This window comes from Gigantopelta aegis, chromosome 9 (genome assembly GCF_016097555.1).
Source record: "Gigantopelta aegis isolate Gae_Host chromosome 9, Gae_host_genome, whole genome shotgun sequence".
In the NCBI taxonomy this organism is placed as follows: Eukaryota; Metazoa; Mollusca; class Gastropoda; order Neomphalida; family Peltospiridae; genus Gigantopelta; species Gigantopelta aegis.
In genome coordinates this window covers 4,060,326-4,079,113 of record NC_054707.1, presented here as the reverse complement: position 1 = coordinate 4,079,113, position 18,788 = coordinate 4,060,326, and the positions used below count along the sequence as shown (strand labels likewise).

The following is an 18,788-nucleotide window of genomic DNA, read 5'->3' as shown; positions in this document are numbered from 1 at the left end:
ATTCTGAGAGTACTGCTAGTTTTATATGTTTCCTACCAGGTTTTTTTAAATTTCATCTCTCAAGGGCCATAACTCTGTCAGATGATCTGTAACTATATGTTATCTTCAGGCATTGTGAAAATCCAAGTCCTAAAAGCTATATGTGGGCCCCAATGGTTAAAGTCAAAACCTATAGTCCTCTCTGGATGCACCGATTCACAGGTACTCCCAAACAAACTCACAGTACATATAATATATATTATATAACATAAGTATAACATACCAGACGTTATTGTTTGGGGATATTTGTGCACCAATTAAGACACTGGCCACAACTATACATTCACAGTAAAGCAAAACAAAAACCATTGACAATATTTTATCTATTTAATATAGGAGTCTTCTCTTTATAATTTACACTGTTTTCTATACACATTTCTATATACAAATAATACAATTAATCGACATCATGGGTAAATCATGTATATTGAGAATATGCTTGCAGTTTTAATACATTCTACAGCAAGCATTCTTTTATTCAATCCATAATCTACTAATCCATAATGTAATCTAGATTAAATAATAAAAAGATTTTTTTTTTAAATGGCACAGGTGAGTAACAATTAAGTGTGTCATTGTTCAGACATTTCTAAACGAAACAACACAATAGTCTCAATAGGCATTACCTATTTGATCATACACATCAGTTTTCTTCATGACATCATTTCCTGTCCAGGGCCCACTGTTTTGCACTAACGGTGAGTTAAGTGCTAAGACTGCTTCGTAAATAGAGGTGCTGGTCCCCATTCCACAAAGTGATCTTAGAGCTAAGATAACCGTAAAATTAAGTTTGTTTAACGACACCACTAGAGCACATTTATTTATCATCGGCTATTGGATAATTTTTAGTCTTGGAGAGGAAAACTGCAACATATTTTCCATTAGTAGCAAGGGATTTTATATGCATCACACAGACAGGATAGCACATACCACAGCCTTTAATATACCTGTCATGGTGCACTGGTATAGCCCAATGGGTCCACCGATGGGGATCAATCCCAAACCGACCGTGCATAAAGTGAGCGCTTTCCCACTTGGCTACAACCTGTCCCAAGATCACCTTAAGTGCATACGGTAGTTATGCACCAGAAATGCACTTAAGGTGATCTCAACACTAAGATCGCTGTTTTGGGGATCCTGGACCCATACTTCTATCACTTTTAGAGTTAGAAATCACTTGCATACTATTTGTATGGTGTTGTCATGATGTTAAAGTTCCAGACTCTAATGTAGCGATTTCCCTAGAAATTAGGCAAGGCATGGTAGACCACACTCTTTTGGGGCATTTTGACAATTTTCGGGGCACTTGTTTTTCATTAAAAATACACAAAAATTAATTAAAAATAAACAATGTAATTTATGTGCTTGCTTTAATAAATGAATGGCAAAAGATATAAAAGGCATATTTTATTAATTAATAATACCTTTTTGGGCGTTTTATAAAGGTAATTTTAGAATTAATTACTGAAAAAGGCTTGTTTAATCTCAGGGCAGCATGGCGCTGATTGAGGCAAGATGGTGCTAGACTATTGAGGCATGGTGCTGCACCATGCTAAAAAAGGCTAGGGAAAACACTACTAATGGCAGTCTCAAGTCTAAACTCTTGTTTTATAAGCATGAGGCCTTATAACCTTTCATCCGTAAACAGTCATTTTTGAAAGGAAAGAAATGTTTGCTCCAATCTGCTAGTTTGTTAGTCAAATGGATAAAAGAATATACGCCTCAGCTAGATCTATTATTGAAAAAATAATAATAATAATAATAATAATAATGGGATGTTACCTGCTTCACAAATATAAATATCACTTACCTCTATTCACACAATGTACACTAAGCTACCAATTGCACATCTTATGATACCATTTCACATTACAAACAAAATACATTTACAGAACATAAGAACTAAAGTTAAATTTGGGTCAGTTTGATTTTAAGGTTGTACTACAAGCCGAAATCACATTTTAGCACAAACTTGCCAGTCTTGCTGCATTCAAGTATTCAAAGCACTCTTTGTTCATCTGTCAAATGTACATTAAGCAAAAATGGTAGAAGTTTCATTGTTGCAAAAGCAACAGGTAGAAACGAGTGAGAAAAACTGCCTTGCACGTGTCCCTAGATGGTGATGTCTTTTTCGCTGGTTAATTGGTCTCACCATCAGGGCATTAGATGGCCTTTGCTAACTATTGCTTATGTCAAAAAATACTTCGAGACATAATATTTATCAGCTGAAAAGGAACGTCCCATTATAAAAATATAAGATGCAGTTATTTTACATAATAAATGTACTCAAATTATAAAACTGAACTGGAAAATATTTTTTGTACTTTTGTATATGTTTTTTCTGACAATTGTGTCAAGAAAATCAATCTACATGTATGTTCTAAGAATCGAGAATGGCCAATCGGGCCCAACTCATCGGTTATGAGAACTATGTTCATGTAACTGAGCAACTGGTTACCTAAAACTCACGTGAACGAACTTCCAGTTACCTAAGATTTTGAAATATTGTCCCCTACAACAAAGGAGACTACCTCAACTAGTTACGCATGCACTGCATAGGCACACACTTTTCTTTGTGTGTTCTTAAACAAAAACACCCCAACCAGTCTAATGCACCTATAAATATGGTAACAGTGTCGTACATGCATGTAATTACACACATTTACAACACTTTAAACACCTGTGGTTAAGAAATGCAAGCTTCTTAAAGTCAGCTCATAAATATTAAATATATACTTTTGAGGTGATGTTGTTATGATTGTATATAAGAAAATAATCTTCAAATAAGACTGAATAGAAAACTTACAATGCACCTATACTGAAGTAGATAATTAATACACATGCACCCCAAAAACAAATGATGCACTTTGATAAATGAGAACAGGTCATTCCATAGAATCGATCTTGAGGTATAGTCACAAAGTTCTTTAGAAATTGTTCCTACCAAACTGAGATAATGGGTTTAAAACTCATACATATATATATGTCTATATGGCACACGAACTAAGTCACCTGTTTAGAAATGATAACTAGAATTAACATGCATACATGTCTATAGCCCATATAACGTTAGTCACCTATATGACTGTAGGGCACACGAACTAAGTCACCTGTCTAGAAATGATAACTAGAATTAATATTCATACATGCATGTTTGTAGGGTACATGAACTAAGTCACCGGTCTAGAAATGATAACTAGAATTAATATTCATGCATGTCTATAGCCCATATAACGTTAGTCACCTATATGACTGTAGGGCACACGAACTAAGTCACCTGTCTAGAAATGATAACTAGAATTAATATTCATACATGTCTATAGCCCATATGAAGTTAGTCACCTATATGACTCTAGGGTACATGAAGTAACAGTTGCCTGTTTAGAAATAATGTTTCATGTTAATACTCATACATCTGTTTGAAGTGATGTCTACAAATAATGTCTGGTGTTAACATGTTGGTCTATAGGGTACATGAAGTAAGGGTCACCTGTCTAGGATAATGTTTGGTGTTAACATGTTGGTCTATAGGGTACATGAAGTAAGGGTCACCTGTCTAGGATAATGTTTAGCGTTAATGCTCATACATATATGTCTACAGCAGCACACTAAGTTAGTTACATTTCCGTTAAGGGCACATCAAACATGCGTTTGTTATTATAATAACTACATCCTTCACAAACAAGCCTAATTATATAGAATTAGTGTATTTAAACAATAAAATGCATGGACAAATATATTAATGTTCACAGTACAAGAGGAATGTCACTGATTATTGTTTAGCTTTCAAAAATATAAATTCTCTGAAAAGGTACATTATCATTAGGTTTTTTTAAACAATCTTTGTAATTTATCAGTTAAATTTCATGCATTTTAAATAGTTAAAAAATACTTAGATTAATTTTGTTTCCTTGGAAAAAACAAAAAACAAAAAACAAAAAAAACTACACGCCTAAACTCAGGCATCGAAATAAGTCAAAAACGGTTGTTCGGGTTACCCGGATGTTACAACATGTGAAAAAAGTTGAGAACAGTGTTTCGTTCTCAACAATATTTTCAACACGGTAGTTTCATTTCCGAATGTAAACCTGGCAATGCATTCCAGACTTCAGCGTTTTATTTTCTGGTAAGGAACTGAATCGATGTGCAATTGCAAGCAATAATAGTCATTCTGCATTTCAGCAGCGTCCACCAGATGAATTTACTTCCAAATTTCGTCTTCACGTACGAAATTGCACCGCGCTCACTTGTGCAATTGCAAAGCAATTTCAGCAATCCGCGTTTAAGCAGTACCCACTAGATAAATTTACTTCCAGATTTCGTTAGTCATACCGATAACAGGAATTCAATTCTAACTTTCATATAAGTTAGGCTATATTTTGTGGTAACCTGTAAATGGGTTATCAGACACAATGCTTATTTCGATGCTTGTAAACCAAAACAAAATAAAGATGATAAAAAACACAGGAAAATTCTGAACCTGTTACCAAAAATAAGGCTAAGTCCATGGTTTAAGACTTTGTCATATTCATTAGTGTATTTATATGTATGTGGTTCTGACAGTGAAAAAGTCCCTAAAAGATACCTTCCTGCTAATCTGAATAGTAGCACATGTGGCAGCTGAGGAGTTCTTTTATTAAAAAAAGAGAAACAGAAGAACAATCAAGAGTATAAGCATCACATTTTACAGTGTTTTTTCCCAAACCTAGTATTGAATTTAAAACATAATAAAACAAAACTGTATTATAGCATGCATTATAAGATGTGTATGTTAACTGCATGGTCTGAAAGAAGTTAGACGCCAATACAGGCCCGAGAACAATGATAACAATAGGTGAAGAAAACTGACAAACAATGAAGTGTGAAACGTTAAGTCCTACATAAACCGAGATAACAGTTAGAGATCAGTGAAGCACTTGGTAAAGATAAATAAATATGAGACTATATACATATAAATAGGGAAAAACACGAGCATAAGAACCGATACCTTTGACACTGAACGTATGACATCTTATTTGACATTTCCACATTGGCAGTACTTTTGTTCCATTTCTCTATTACAAGCTAACTGTTTAGAGATGAAGGGAATTTAACAAACAGTATCTAGATCTAAATGCCAAACCACACTGCAAAAAACAATTTTGTTACCCATAAGACAAGTGATGAAAAATCAGTTGTTGTTGCCAAGCTCTCCACCCTCACCCCTCAAAAAATATACTGATTAAAAATAGTCATTCTCTTTTTGTTTATGATGATTTGTATTTTCAATATAACATCTACACCAACACAAATTTATGAATAATTATTTTCACAACATCTATACAGCATTTTGGCAACTTAATAGGAATAATGGTTGAAAATATCATAACATAATGCATATGCTATAATCTATACACATCTTTTCAAATACATATTGGATTTAAAGCTATTCTAGGCAATCACTCATACAGTTCATGGCACACAAAATGTAGGCAACATTTTTCTTATTATATCATATATACTGGTACACCTGTTTAAAACAAATCAATAATTAAAAATAATAATAATAATAATAAATAAACCTAAAAATAATGTCATTCAGAGAAAAGTATATTACAATGATCCAGTAAACCAATATCTGCATGTTACAATGAACATGTAGCAGAAAACTAAATTCATAGTCATTTACATTTGCTGCTGAGGTTGTAATTTTAATTTCTTCCAGCTATAGTATGATAGAAGAGCACATTAATTTTCAACCAACAGTAATTTCATTGACATTCTTTTCCTAGCCACGGTAATTAAAATTATGCAGAACAGACGTTGACTGTTTTATGGTATATATAGCCATGATCGACTGCGTGGATTTTTATAGATAGATGGTTTACATAACCATGATCGACTGCGTGGATTTTTATAGATAGATGGTTTACATAGCCATGTCAAATGAATGGATTTTTATAGATAGATGGTTTACATAGCCATGTCAAATGCATGGATTTTTATAGATAGATAGTTTACATAGCCATATCGAATGCATGGATTTTTATAGATAGGTGGGTTACATAGCCATGTCAAATGCATGGATTTTTATAGATGGTTTTGCTAATTTGGTACAGATTCTGCACATGGATTTTTTATACGAGACAAATTTTCAACAAGACTTCTCCAAGCAAGCATATGGCACAAAACTATCACAAAAACACAAGTACAGATACTTCACTCCTCCCTCCCTCCACCCCAATTCTTTCCCTTGATTTACATGAATTACTTTGTGGAAAAAAAAACCCGTTGTGAAAAAACCCATTAAAAAAAACTAAGAACAAAGCAACCCTCACACCCATAAAAAAACAACTACCCCAGAATAGCAAAATGCCTGAATGATTGTCACAATATATTTCATTGGTCAGCATATACCAAAATCAATTGCTTAATGATAATCTGTCACTAGACATTGGTCATGCATCGAGATTAACATTCACCAGTTCATCTATAATCCAATGTTAGCGATCTAAAGCCTAGTTTGTGATAATGAACCTAAACAGGAAACGTAACACTGAAGCTGAAAGCTAAAATCGATGTCATCAGAAAGATAATATCTATATCCCATCTTCTGACTTTGGTCACGACTTGACAAAGAGCTAATTAAAAATATCTATTTTGGTTTTTAAAATCTCACACAAAGTAGGCCTAAAACAAACCTGTTTTTCTGGGAACCTAACCATACCTAGAAAAAGGGTCAACACTATTTTTCTCTCTCTTTGATTTGTATTAATATGTAGGTGAAAAAAAAGTACGTGGTGAATATAAGGGTGACCTAAAAAAATTTCAGCATGTTCATAGAAATACATTTTTTTTTTAAGGCCTTACAAACTCCAGGTTGAACAGACTTATCCTAAATCACTTTTCCCATTCTCTCACAGTAAAAAATACCATAAAATTTACACCATTTTCCTTCTCTCTCTCTCTCTTTTATTTACTTTTGAATAAAAATAAATATTGCTAAAAAAAAAATCATGTTTCAAAATGGTTTATAGTAAAAGCATAAACTACAATTTCAAGCATTAAATACCTATCACGGTGCATAAAAATCGTACAATAAATCTGTTAGTTTATTTGGCAAGTGATCCTTAGTGTTGAATGAGACTTCAGATTCAGCTGTGTCATGATAAAACTGTTACTATATTAATCATCAGTTTATAAAAACATGGACACATTTTTGGTGTAAGCAATGTGCAACCAAAACCAGACATCTTTATCAGCAATTTTTGTGCTGGGGTGTTGTTAAACATCTATTCTGTTGTTTATCTGCAAAGAGCATTTGAAATAGCTTGACCCCATTTCATGAGCTGTATGCTACCAACATTGATTTAGCAATTTACAATCACTATTACAGTTAACAATTATAACCAGTTCACAAAGTTAATGAAAAACAGCAGAATAAAACCTCAGAAAACAAAACCTACTGCAATCTTCGACATGAGCAATGCAATGCAATTTCAAGGCGATCATTTGCAGTTCTCCCAAACTGGAGGGCAGTGTTAGTGACCACTTGCTCTTTCTGGTGCAGACTGTTATTGACTAAAAGGCAAAGCATTGAATCAGTGAATTCAATAAGGACCTAACTCCACACTACCTATTTTACAAGAAGACATGCTTTTGTTTTAATTTCTCTCTCTATATATAAAACCACTTTTACAATCAGTAAGTACCCAATATCACACAAAGACTGTAAAAATATGTGGAGTTAGACACATTGAATTCACTGATTCAATTTCATAGCACTTGACAAATGATTTCAGATGTGTTCATTGGTATAACAATTCCACATTAATTTTATTTTCATTTCAACTTATTTCCGTGCTTATATTCAATTAAGGTTCAAGCACACTGTCCTGGGCACACACCTCATCTATCTGTACAGGACAGTGGGTTAGTTGTTAGTGGTTAGTGAGAGAGAAGAGTGTTGTGGCCTTACACCTACCCATTAGTAATGTTTGTTTTATTTAACGACGCCACTAGAGCATATTGATTTTTTATCTTATCATCGGCTATTGGACATCAAACATATGGTCATTTTGACACTGTTTTTTAGAGGAAACCCGCTGTCGCCAAATAGGCTACTCTTTTATGACAGGCAGCAAGGGATCTTTTATCTGTGCTTCCCACAGGCAGGATAGCACAAACCATGACCTTTGTTGAACCAGTCATGGATCACTGGTCGGTGCAAGTGGTTTACACCTACCCATTGAGCCTTGTGGAGCACTCGCTCAGGGTTTGAAGTCAGTATATGGATTTAAACTCCCATGCCTCGACTGGGATCCGAACCCAGTACCTACCAGCATGTAGACCGATGGCCTAACCACGACGCCACTGAGGCCGGTACCTATCCATTAGAGTTGTTAAAACGTGTTCTGGGTGGAACCCTGTACTTACCAGCCTTATGTCCTATAGCATAACCATGACACCACACCACCACCGAGGCAAATCCACAATAACTGCACAATGAAAGAGTTACCTCCCTTATGTCACATTTGATAGTTGGCATGATAAACAAGAACCCATTAAAAAAAAAAAATACTGACTGTAAATACGTCCTCTTACATACATGACACTTGCTGTGGTAAGTATTTATCATGATAGTAACACCACAATCACTGCATGAAATGGGGCACAGTTTCAGTGATAGAAATAAAACTAATATTACACAAGTCCACCAGATGAGTAGTTGTCGGTCAATATTTTCACTTGTCCAAACAAGTGGCTGGTTTTAATCTAATCAAATGCAAGGCGACGCTTTCGACTGCTCAATAAGAAACTGCACTGCAAATTTCTACTTGTCCACTGGACAACCCTTGAGGTACATTTTGCTTGCCCAAGCAGATTTTCACTGCGCACATGGCACAAGTTCTTGTTTCGAATGCTGGGTTTATGGTCATGTGATGTCAGACAACAACGCTACCTGATGCCAAACAGGTATTACACATTTCGGTCCACATGGAATACACCAATCTTCCATCTACGGGGACAAAGGTGCTTAAAATGTAAAGCACGTACACACACGTACAAGATACACTGAACATCCCTCTACATTACTCTGCTTTATCTCTCGCACACTGATATCGTCACATTTATTCCTAAATTGCCGTGATCGGCAAACAGCTGTGCAATGTTTGTGTCAAACACAAGGCAGTCACTGCTCATAATGGCAGACTGAATTCCATCGTGAATGCTTCGCGGAGTAGCCTCCCATGTTAGCCGCCGCCTGTGTCCGTTCAACTCCAACCTGAAATATACAAAAACAAATAAAATAAAATGAAAGCTCAAACCATGTGTCTACGTACATGTGACAGTATGTACAGATGTAATTATTTAAAATAGATTACAAAAGCAACAGTACATGTAGTAAGTATTCAAATGTTATTAAGAACAATAAAGAAGATGACAGTTTAAAATAAAATTAGATTTTATTAAGATATATATATATATAGCAATATAGACCAGTTTCATTCACGTAAGATTTACAGTTTTTGAAAATTTATGCAAAATGTAACCTAACATACAGCAAAACACAGATGTTTCTGGAAAAATAACAGCTATATTAAAATAAACCTTGTTTTTAAGGTGTTTGGTTGAGGCAAAGGTTTTTTTACAATGGTACAAGAAATAGCTGATCCAATTTAGGCAATAATGTATGATATAATTAAGGTATTGTTTTAAAATTTCATCATATTCAATAGTTTAGTCCTGGGACACGTTAAACATTTGTGTTATGAACATAACCACAAACCTGTATGCAAAATTCTCTGCCTGTTTTCTTGTCCCTATCAACTGAACTATAGCATAGAACATCTGTAAACCATCAATTTTTTCCTGTTTTTCAAGAACTAACATAAAGTTGTGACCAAAACATGACTGCATCATAACCCAATCCACTGCACCAGGAAGATTAATATCAGTGGCAAGGAATACAATATCTTCACCTGGAATTTAAAAAAAACCCCCATTAAAAACATTAAACGATAGCAACTAAAGAACGATAATACACCATGTATTAACCATTTCAGAAATCAAAGCAATTTTATACTGTGAAATAAGGTGAATCATTCATTGTTAATTACCTCTATCCACATAAGTTTAAAAAATACAAAATATTTAATTAAATTAACAAAATTGAAGCTCCTTTCAACTGAATTGTAAAGCTCTCAGTATCGTTTGTCAAAATATGGCAATTATTTCTCATTAGATTGTAAACATGTGTAATTGTGTAAAATACACTTTGGGAATAATTTAAATAGTGAAGCACTGAGATTTGTTTGATTGTTGGTTACCCTGCAATGTGGTGATACTCTTGTGAGACTGCATAAGGTGAGGCATAACGTTTTCCAGCGAGCCCTGCCACTTGCACGAGGCGCCAGGACACGGACAGGTGTACGGTCTGAAAACAATGCACAGCACATCATTATAACGCTCTACGTCTCTTAGTAATCTAAACCATGCGTGTAAAATGTATCACTCTCGTTCCCAACAGACACTAACTAGATAAAAGTGAGTAATTTTTTACTCCACTTAACATGTGAATTTATATGAAATTAGTTTGTTTTGTTTAATGACACCAACAGAGCACATTGATGTATTCATCATCAGCTATTGGATGTCAAACATTTGGTAATTTTGAGACAGAATCTTCAAGAGGAAACTCACTACATTTTTTCATTAGTAGCATGGGATCTTTTATATGCACCATCCCACAGAGAGAATAGCACATACCACAGCCTTTAATATACCAGTCATGGTGCACTGGCTGGAACGAGAAATAGCCAAATGAGCCCACCGACTGGGATCAACTGACCGTGCATCAGGCAGACGCTTTACCACTGGATACATCTCGTGTCCCATGAATTTATATATCAATATATCTCAAATGGTTGCCCATAATCTAAGTAAGGGGAGCAATTAATCACTGCCTTCAGTTTTCTTCACATTGAGGTCTGTATATAGTATGCACATCTGTGTTGCTTCTACTTAAAATGCTCAAATACAATTGTTATACTAATAATGATATTTGCTTTACCCAGGATTATATCCTCTTACCCTTGCAATTAGCAAAATGATTTTAAAAAAAATAAAAAATGTTTCAACGACTTAATTTTCAACATTTAAACAACATAAAGTTATAACTTTTGTACAATGATAATGAAATACTGTAAATCATAAAATATTAGCAATTGATTAGTGATATATTAGCAACATAGAGCATTAGCGAAGTCATCATATCAGAAACTAAAAAATGAATACGCTTAACTTGTATGATCAGCTGAAATAATGTTTTTGACTAATCTTGACGCTATGCAGCTTATAGACATCTTGAATTTAGTAAAAAATTGCAGTAATGTGCATGCTAACTAACTACTGTTATTTGATATCCTTTTGGTTTAATCAATAGTATGTAACCATTGTTTCATGTTCATTAATCACAGACAAACAATTGCACAAAGGTTTTTGGAACAGTCTGTCTCTTTAAATTCAGCATCATGAAATATTAGCGTCTTGTATCGCCTCACTAAATTTGCTAACATCCTGATTTACACCAGTATCTAAAATACTGATTAAAAAAAAGCTGTTACCTAAATTCACAGGTTTCTTCATGGTCAGTTTTCTCTGTATGAAGCAGTGTCACAGGACAGCCATTGTTGGAATATTTGCAAGGAAAGCTAACTGTGGAAGCCACCTTTTCCATGGCCAAGTTACGGATGTTTCCTGAAAATACAAGTAGTGTTTTTACTGTAATGCACAGTAGAATAGCTGGCTCAAATGCAGAAAGGTCAACCCACTTACACATTAACCAAGACTAAGAACCCAAATATTTGTATTAAGTAATTTTGTTTATAATCTAGTTTCAAATATGATAATTCTCTTGCAGAATTTAGTCAGTCCAATCAGATGCATGTTAGTGCAATTAATAACATTTCATTTAAACCAGTAAAAAAATATCTAGATAACAAATAACATCAAGGGCCAAATTTCTCACCTCATTCCATTGTTGGGCCTGCACGAGACTTGGCTGTGTGGTCATTCGCCCATCATGACGAGGACTCATTAAGCAAAATATTTTAAATAAATTCACTACATTCTATTGATCATGTTTCGACTAAGGACTAGACATAACAGGATGAACCAGAAAAAGCATAAGATGTTCCGGCTAGTACCCTCTTCCAAGTGCTCCTGTGGAGAAGCAGAACAAGACGACCGAACATGTCATCCAAGACTGCAAAAAACTACAGCAGCTGAGACACACTACCTAGACAACTAGAACAACACTCTAGAAGAAGCTGTATGGTACGAGAAGTGATCTAGAGGACAGCATCATTCAGTCACAGCTGGCCAAAATGTAGCCATTTAAACGAATGAAAAGAAGAAGCCTACATTCTGTGTGTGTTTATTTTTAATCAGAACAAAAAAATAAAAGATACCTACCAAGAGGACCTCTGCATGTAGGACATGATGCCAGTTTCTGCCGACAGGACTGGCACACAATGTGGCCACTCTGGCACTGCATAATGGGTGGTAATGCATAGTCGAAACACACGGGACACTCGAAGTAGCTGGCTAGGTCAGTACTGCTGGTGTTGGGTACTGAAATAATAACATAGCTTGTTTACAGTGTGACATAATAAAATAACAAGCACTCCAAGAGTACTGGTAAGACAATACATGTCCCCTATTGGGCCCCCAACACATTTTCTTATCTCCCATGTCCATGTGCCAAGAGGTAAATTACTCTGAATGTCAAAACTCGATCTGTAATATACACAAATTTTCAGCCCAGTATCTTGAGGCATTGTGATTAAAAAACAGTCCAGAAACCAAATTTTATTATCTCCTAGGATCAAGGGCCAAAATAGGTAAATCCCCATGAAAGACAAACTGGATATGTAGCAATGCATAATAAAGCTATATATACACAACATTTCAGCTCAATATCTGCAGGCATTGCGTGAAAAAAAGTCCAGATAACTATATATGGGATAGACAGAAGGATGGAGATCAAACCTATAGTCCCCTCTGGTTGGACTAGTAGGGTACTAATAATGTAAATTAGTAGCACATTACTACCCCTACCTCCACACCCAACCAATTTTATACCATAAATATGCAAAATAATACCCAAATAGGTATTAAACTTTGTATACTATACACATGTATGTTCCCTAAACTGTGTACATGTTCAACAAAATGTTAATGTTAAAACAAAAAAATGGGCTAAAAATGAGATTTCTTACATGGCGGGGCTAAACCTCTACCTTTCCCTCCAGATGCAGTCTGCCTGCTCATCATCAGGTTTTCAATCTGAAAAATAGAAAATCAAATTACATCATACGTTAAAAATTGTATCACTCAAAGATATACATTGCACAATAGGAAAATTTATTACATACCTATTCAGTCTTACTATATGGATAAAGACATTTTGAAACTGTGCAATAAATTTATTTTGTATCGCACATATCAGTGAAAATTAAAGGAGGGCGGCCGCTCGGCACCACACCCTTCAAAAAACAAAACAAAACACCCCACCAATAAACGAAAAGCAAAAAAAAAAAAAAAAGGGGGGGGGGGGGGGAGGAGGAGTAGTAGTAGTTTGGTTATCATATTGTTGTGTGTTGGTAGACTGAGAAAAGACACTCCTTATTTTGTCTACGAAAAAGTGCAAAGGGGTTTATAAAGAGACTCGTCTTTTAATTCAACCACAAATGATTCACGGGCAGTTCCAGTTTTGCTGGACCGATCAAAGTTTTATTATTATTATTTTTAATACAAATTTCAAGATATATGAAAAACAATAAAGATGTTTGTAAAGTGATCTCCTAATGTCAGCTACATTTTTGCTATTTCCATCTTCATCGAATGAATCGATCGCTGTGATAAAGTATTATCGCCAGTTAATAAAAAGTAGTTTCGTTTTTGTAAAGGCGGTGCATATATTATTTGGCACTCAAGATAAATGATTTTAATGATAAACACTACCACTTCCGTTGTTTTTATAAGCGTTTATATCCCCTCAAGCTGAAAAGTTTACAATATTTTATAAAGAACTGCTGAATAAACAGAATAACAGAAAGTAAAAATTATATCTGCAACTGAGGACAAAATATCAAACGATAGTTAGTGGAAACAAAAGCGAGAATGACGGTTCTGATCACGTGACAAATTTGGCGCCAAATAAGAGGGTTTTTTCAATCGGAGATTGCCGAATCCGTAAAAAAAAAAACTGTTTTCATTGCTTACATAAAATATAACTTTTATTGTGTCTATCAAACATACAAATGGATACAGATATTGGACAAAATAGAGGCTGTTAAAAATACTGTTAAATTATGTTACGGTAACTTGTCGTAAATGTTTCGTCAATTGCTTTATCGTACACAAAGCGGCTTGTTTCCTTTGATGTCCAGTGTGCAGACTGATTGTTGTTTTTTGTGTGGAAAAAAGTGCATTTGGAAATAGCGGAGATAGGTGCTGGAAAATAAAGAGGGGCGCTCAAAAATAAAGGAAGGCGGGGAACGTGAAAGGAGAGCGGCAAAATGGAATAGCGGGGCGGGGCATCCTGCTTAAATGGAGCAGCGAGAATACTGCATATAGACCGGAACTTTTAAATGGGGAATTCGCTTTTTCTTTTTATTGCAGTTAGCGCCTTTTATTTACTGACGTCATATATGATTTACAAATGACGTCACATTTTATTTGAAACGTTACACAAGGCTGCTGCAGAGTATGATTCTTAGTGTTAAGTAAATCCATGAAATGAGTTTTGATAATAGATTTAACAGTGTTGTTATTACATTAAATTAAAAACGGCTTTTATAAAACATAAAAGAAGGTATGTAATAAATACAGAACTTCACATAAGTTGTTTTCGCTTCCTATTTATTGTACTATGCGGTCTCGTGGTATATATTCTTTCGCAAAATAAACTTGTGCAATAAATAGGAAGTGACAACAACGTATGTGAAGTTCTGTATATTTATTTAACACTTCGTTAACTGTTCTATTCGTACCATAGTCATTTGGTCATTTCGTACCCAAGTCAAATGGAAGTAAACCTGTCAAATAGTGATAAAAAGTAACAAGTAAGTTACAATGGGTTATTTATATGCTATAGAGGTCATCTTACATGTAATGTACTTTATATTACTTTAAAAGAAAACCTATTTTGTAGAAGGAGCTAAACTAGCGTGAGTGGCTTTAAAGCATGAGTCTTAGACACTAACTGAAACTGTATATTGCAGTTTAAAGCCAAACACTTAGTATTTTAGGGAGTTTTGTGATTCACAAATACATAAATTTCTTAAATTTCAATTTAGAATATTAAAATAAAACTGCACTGCATACAGCTTTAAGTTGCACCTTTCATTTTATTGTCTTTACCATTATATTACCTACATAAAGGACCAAAATTTTATTAGCTTGAAAGTTGTCCACCAGATGGCACTGTTGCATCTAGGTCAAGCTTAGATCAACATGTAAAGTACATGAATACTAGCTGGGTATCTTTATAGGCAAGTTATTTTTAATTATGAAAAACTTTTTTCACTGTCACACTTATTGTCTGTCTTTACTGTTAGTTTAATAAAGTATCCTGGAAGCATGAGAAACCCATCATTTATATTTTTTCATTCAGTAAATCTGTTTTTAAAAAGCATTTGCATGATTGCATTACTGATGTACATTGCTGATGGCACAAATACCATGTCATGTGTCTTTACCGTTATAATTATTGTTTTTACCATTATCTATGTTGAATAATAGAAAAGACAAATTTAACACTTTTTCACAATCATCCAGTCTAGCATTATATCTTACATATTCTTGTAATAGTAACAATTATAGATATCTATACACATTTATAAAAGTATTTACATTTATTGACTTTCTTTGCTATTAATAAATTAACAGTAAAGACATAACGGTAAAGACTATTGTTTACTATATTATGCCTTACGATTAAGGGTAAAAACAAAAGCATGAAAATATTTTGTATGTACATATAAACAAATTATACATATCTAGTTTTGCTAATTGAAATTATGCACCACTGAACATATCTGCTTTAGATTTTACTATTAAAGACATAAAAAACAACATTTTATATTTTCCTTAATTCTTACCCCTTTTTGTGAAAATAGCCCAAATAATGTTTTGGAAAAAAATTGGGAATTCTGTTTCAGATAAGTATTTCCATGATTCTGTCCACAATTCCGCAACCCACTAGCCCTGTGGCTAGTGACTTTTTAAATATTTGTCATACCCTGTACTCTGGCAACCAAAAATACTGTATTTTCATTAAATAGTTGTCTCTGACGGCAGAGAGCAATTATAACTGTCAAACCATCCCTCTAGTTTCGAACAGCAGGGCACTCCGGATAATGTTATATGACTTGTATTATTTGTTCTGTAATTCCCGTCTCTGGACCTATGTATTTGGTATTCTACAGGGATTTACCGGACGCACAAAACTTGCGTATAGGACGCACTAAAACTTAACTGGACCCGCACTCAGGATAACGTTATATGACTTGTATTATTTGTTCTGTAATTCCCGTCTCTGGACCTATGTATGTGGTATTCTACAGGGATTTACCGGACGCACAAAACTTGCGTATAGGACGCACTAAAACTTAACTGGACCCGCACTCAGGATAACGTTATATGACTTGTATTATTTGTTCTGTAATTCCCGTCTCTGGACCTATGTATGTGGTATTCTACAGGGATTTACCGGACGCACAAAACTTGCGTATAGGACGCACTAAAACTTAACTGGACCCGCACTCAGGATAACGTTATATGACTTGTATTATTTGTTCTGTAATTCCCGTCTCTGGACCTATGTATGTGGTATTCTACAGGGATTTACCGGACGCACAAAACTTGCGTATAGGACGCACTAAAACTTAACTGGACCCGCACTCAGGATAACGTTATATGACTTGTATTATTTGTTCTGTAATTCCCGTCTCTGGACCTATGTATGTGGTATTCTACAGGGATTTACCGGACGCACAAAACTTGCGTATAGGACGCAGTAAAACTTAACTGGACCCGCAAAAATAGAGATACTGCGTCCCGTGGGACGCATAAAATATCTGACATTTTCAGTAACCCTGTCCAAAGATCGATCATTCTGTGTAACACACTATTTCTTTTCTACCTATAAACTGCTTATTCAAATGGGGATTCCCCATCTCGAAAACAAAAAGTTTTAATCTCTGGGAACACTGCGTCTTTATCCTTTGCTGCGCTTAATCGTGTAAAGTTGGTAATTTCCGGAAAGAGATCGCGGATTTGCGATCATTCAGAACTTCTCGTCAACAGGCCGAACACAATCGGAAATTCCCGGGCGAATAAAACACACTGGTTAAATGTTCTGATTTGCATTAACAAACAAGTAGCACGATTCATAAACAACGCATGGTATTGTGAGTGTCATTTAGCTTGCAGGAAATGGTTCAAATAGTTATACAGATCAAAGTGAAATGTTGATTTTGAAAGAATAAACAATGAATACTGACATTGATTTCCCGAAAGGAAATACAACAACACAGCTTGTTAAATTTACTTTAATGAAACATATATAGTATACACGTGATTTGTTGTCTGCAGCTCTCTGTCATTTGTGTGGTTTTGGGACCCCCAGAAAAGAAAGAGGTGAGTCCAAGGGACCCCCATTTCAGAAAAACAAGGTAAATCCCTGATTCTAGAAAACTGATTTTATTACTGATGAAAAAGAATGTTAATTATGGACATATATATGTAGTTCCGTTAACAGGTTGATGGACCAGGAAGTGTTTTGAACTTCATCTGTTCACAAATGTGATGTCAATGGTATACCCATGCAAGCTTTAGAAACATGTGTGACTATGGATGAGTGTGACTATTGATTATTTTCTGAATCAATGATGAAAAAAAAAAAAAAAAAAGTTTAGGACAAATAAAATGTCCACAATTACTTGAACCATGCTGAGTTCGTCTCCAAATAGCACCTAAGTCACATTATATTTTCAAAAAGCTAAACAAACAAACAATCAATTATTCCATAAAGATTGCTTTACACTTGTATTCCTGCCCCCTTTTTTCTGTCAAGTGTACTCCTGACATTAAAAATGGCGGATGGTCAGTAGTCGTTTTATCTTTTCTCCAAGCAGTTCAATCGTATACGTTATAAATTGACCTTTTCATTACATTTAGTTTCTATGATATAATAATATATAAATTACAAACCGTAGACTCCACGATGATTGTTTATGTGACAAAAACTAAGAACAAAAATGAGTTCTCAAACACATCAAATAAACCACCGACTCTGTGATCTACGTCATTGATTTGGAGAGAAAGCACAAAAGTGGAGTGCGCCCTCTATAGTTAGTTGATTCATTGGTCTCGTAACATATTTTATTATCCGATTAATTATTTTTGTTGTATTAAACTGGTATAATATATTGACAATTTAAATGTAACGAACTAATGGAATAAACATGTAAATACAAAAACGCAAGTCTGAATAGGGTCCTTGCATATTTTATTATGGGGAAGTGCTAAAATATCAGTTGAATGAGTGCCGTTTATTTTATTTTATTTTATGATTTATTTGTTAAGTTTAGTTTAGTTATTTACTTTAGTTTAATTTACTTTAGTTTAGTTTTATTGAAATATTTTCATTCACTACCAGATATTTGTATTATTATTATTATTATTATTATTATTATTAT

At 34.5% G+C, this 18,788-nt stretch overlaps 1 protein-coding gene across 2 annotated transcripts; it reads right to left on the bottom strand.

The window, feature by feature from the left end:
• Window positions 1-8,286: 8,286 nt before the first annotated feature.
• On the bottom strand, window positions 8,287-18,393 carry LOC121381836 (E3 ubiquitin-protein ligase SIAH1-like). Of its 2 annotated transcripts, none has more exons than XM_041511199.1 (7): window positions 18,301-18,393; window positions 13,302-13,368; window positions 12,496-12,654; window positions 11,646-11,778; window positions 10,350-10,456; window positions 9,809-10,001; window positions 8,287-9,304 (listed from the first exon to the last, which is right to left on the bottom strand). In XM_041511199.1, the coding sequence occupies exons 2-7, from the start codon at window positions 13,354-13,356 to the stop codon at window positions 9,121-9,123; spliced, it is 831 nt and encodes a 276-aa protein (XP_041367133.1). In that variant the 5' UTR covers window positions 13,357-13,368; window positions 18,301-18,393; the 3' UTR covers window positions 8,287-9,120. The 2 variants fall into 2 exon arrangements, with proteins under 2 accessions (XP_041367133.1, XP_041367131.1); XM_041511197.1 differs by lacking the exon at window positions 18,301-18,393 and adding an exon at window positions 15,078-15,090.
• Window positions 18,394-18,788: the final 395 nt, after the last annotated feature.

Coding starts and splice junctions, on each gene's coding strand:
- LOC121381836 (XM_041511197.1), bottom strand. Junction 10,457..11,645: donor GAAGAAACCTGTGAATTTAG/GTAACAGCTTTT, acceptor CATTGTTTTCAG/ACCGTACACCTGTCCGTGTC. Junction 9,305..9,808: donor GCAGAGAATTTTGCATACAG/GTTTGTGGTTAT, acceptor TGTATATTTCAG/GTTGGAGTTGAACGGACACA.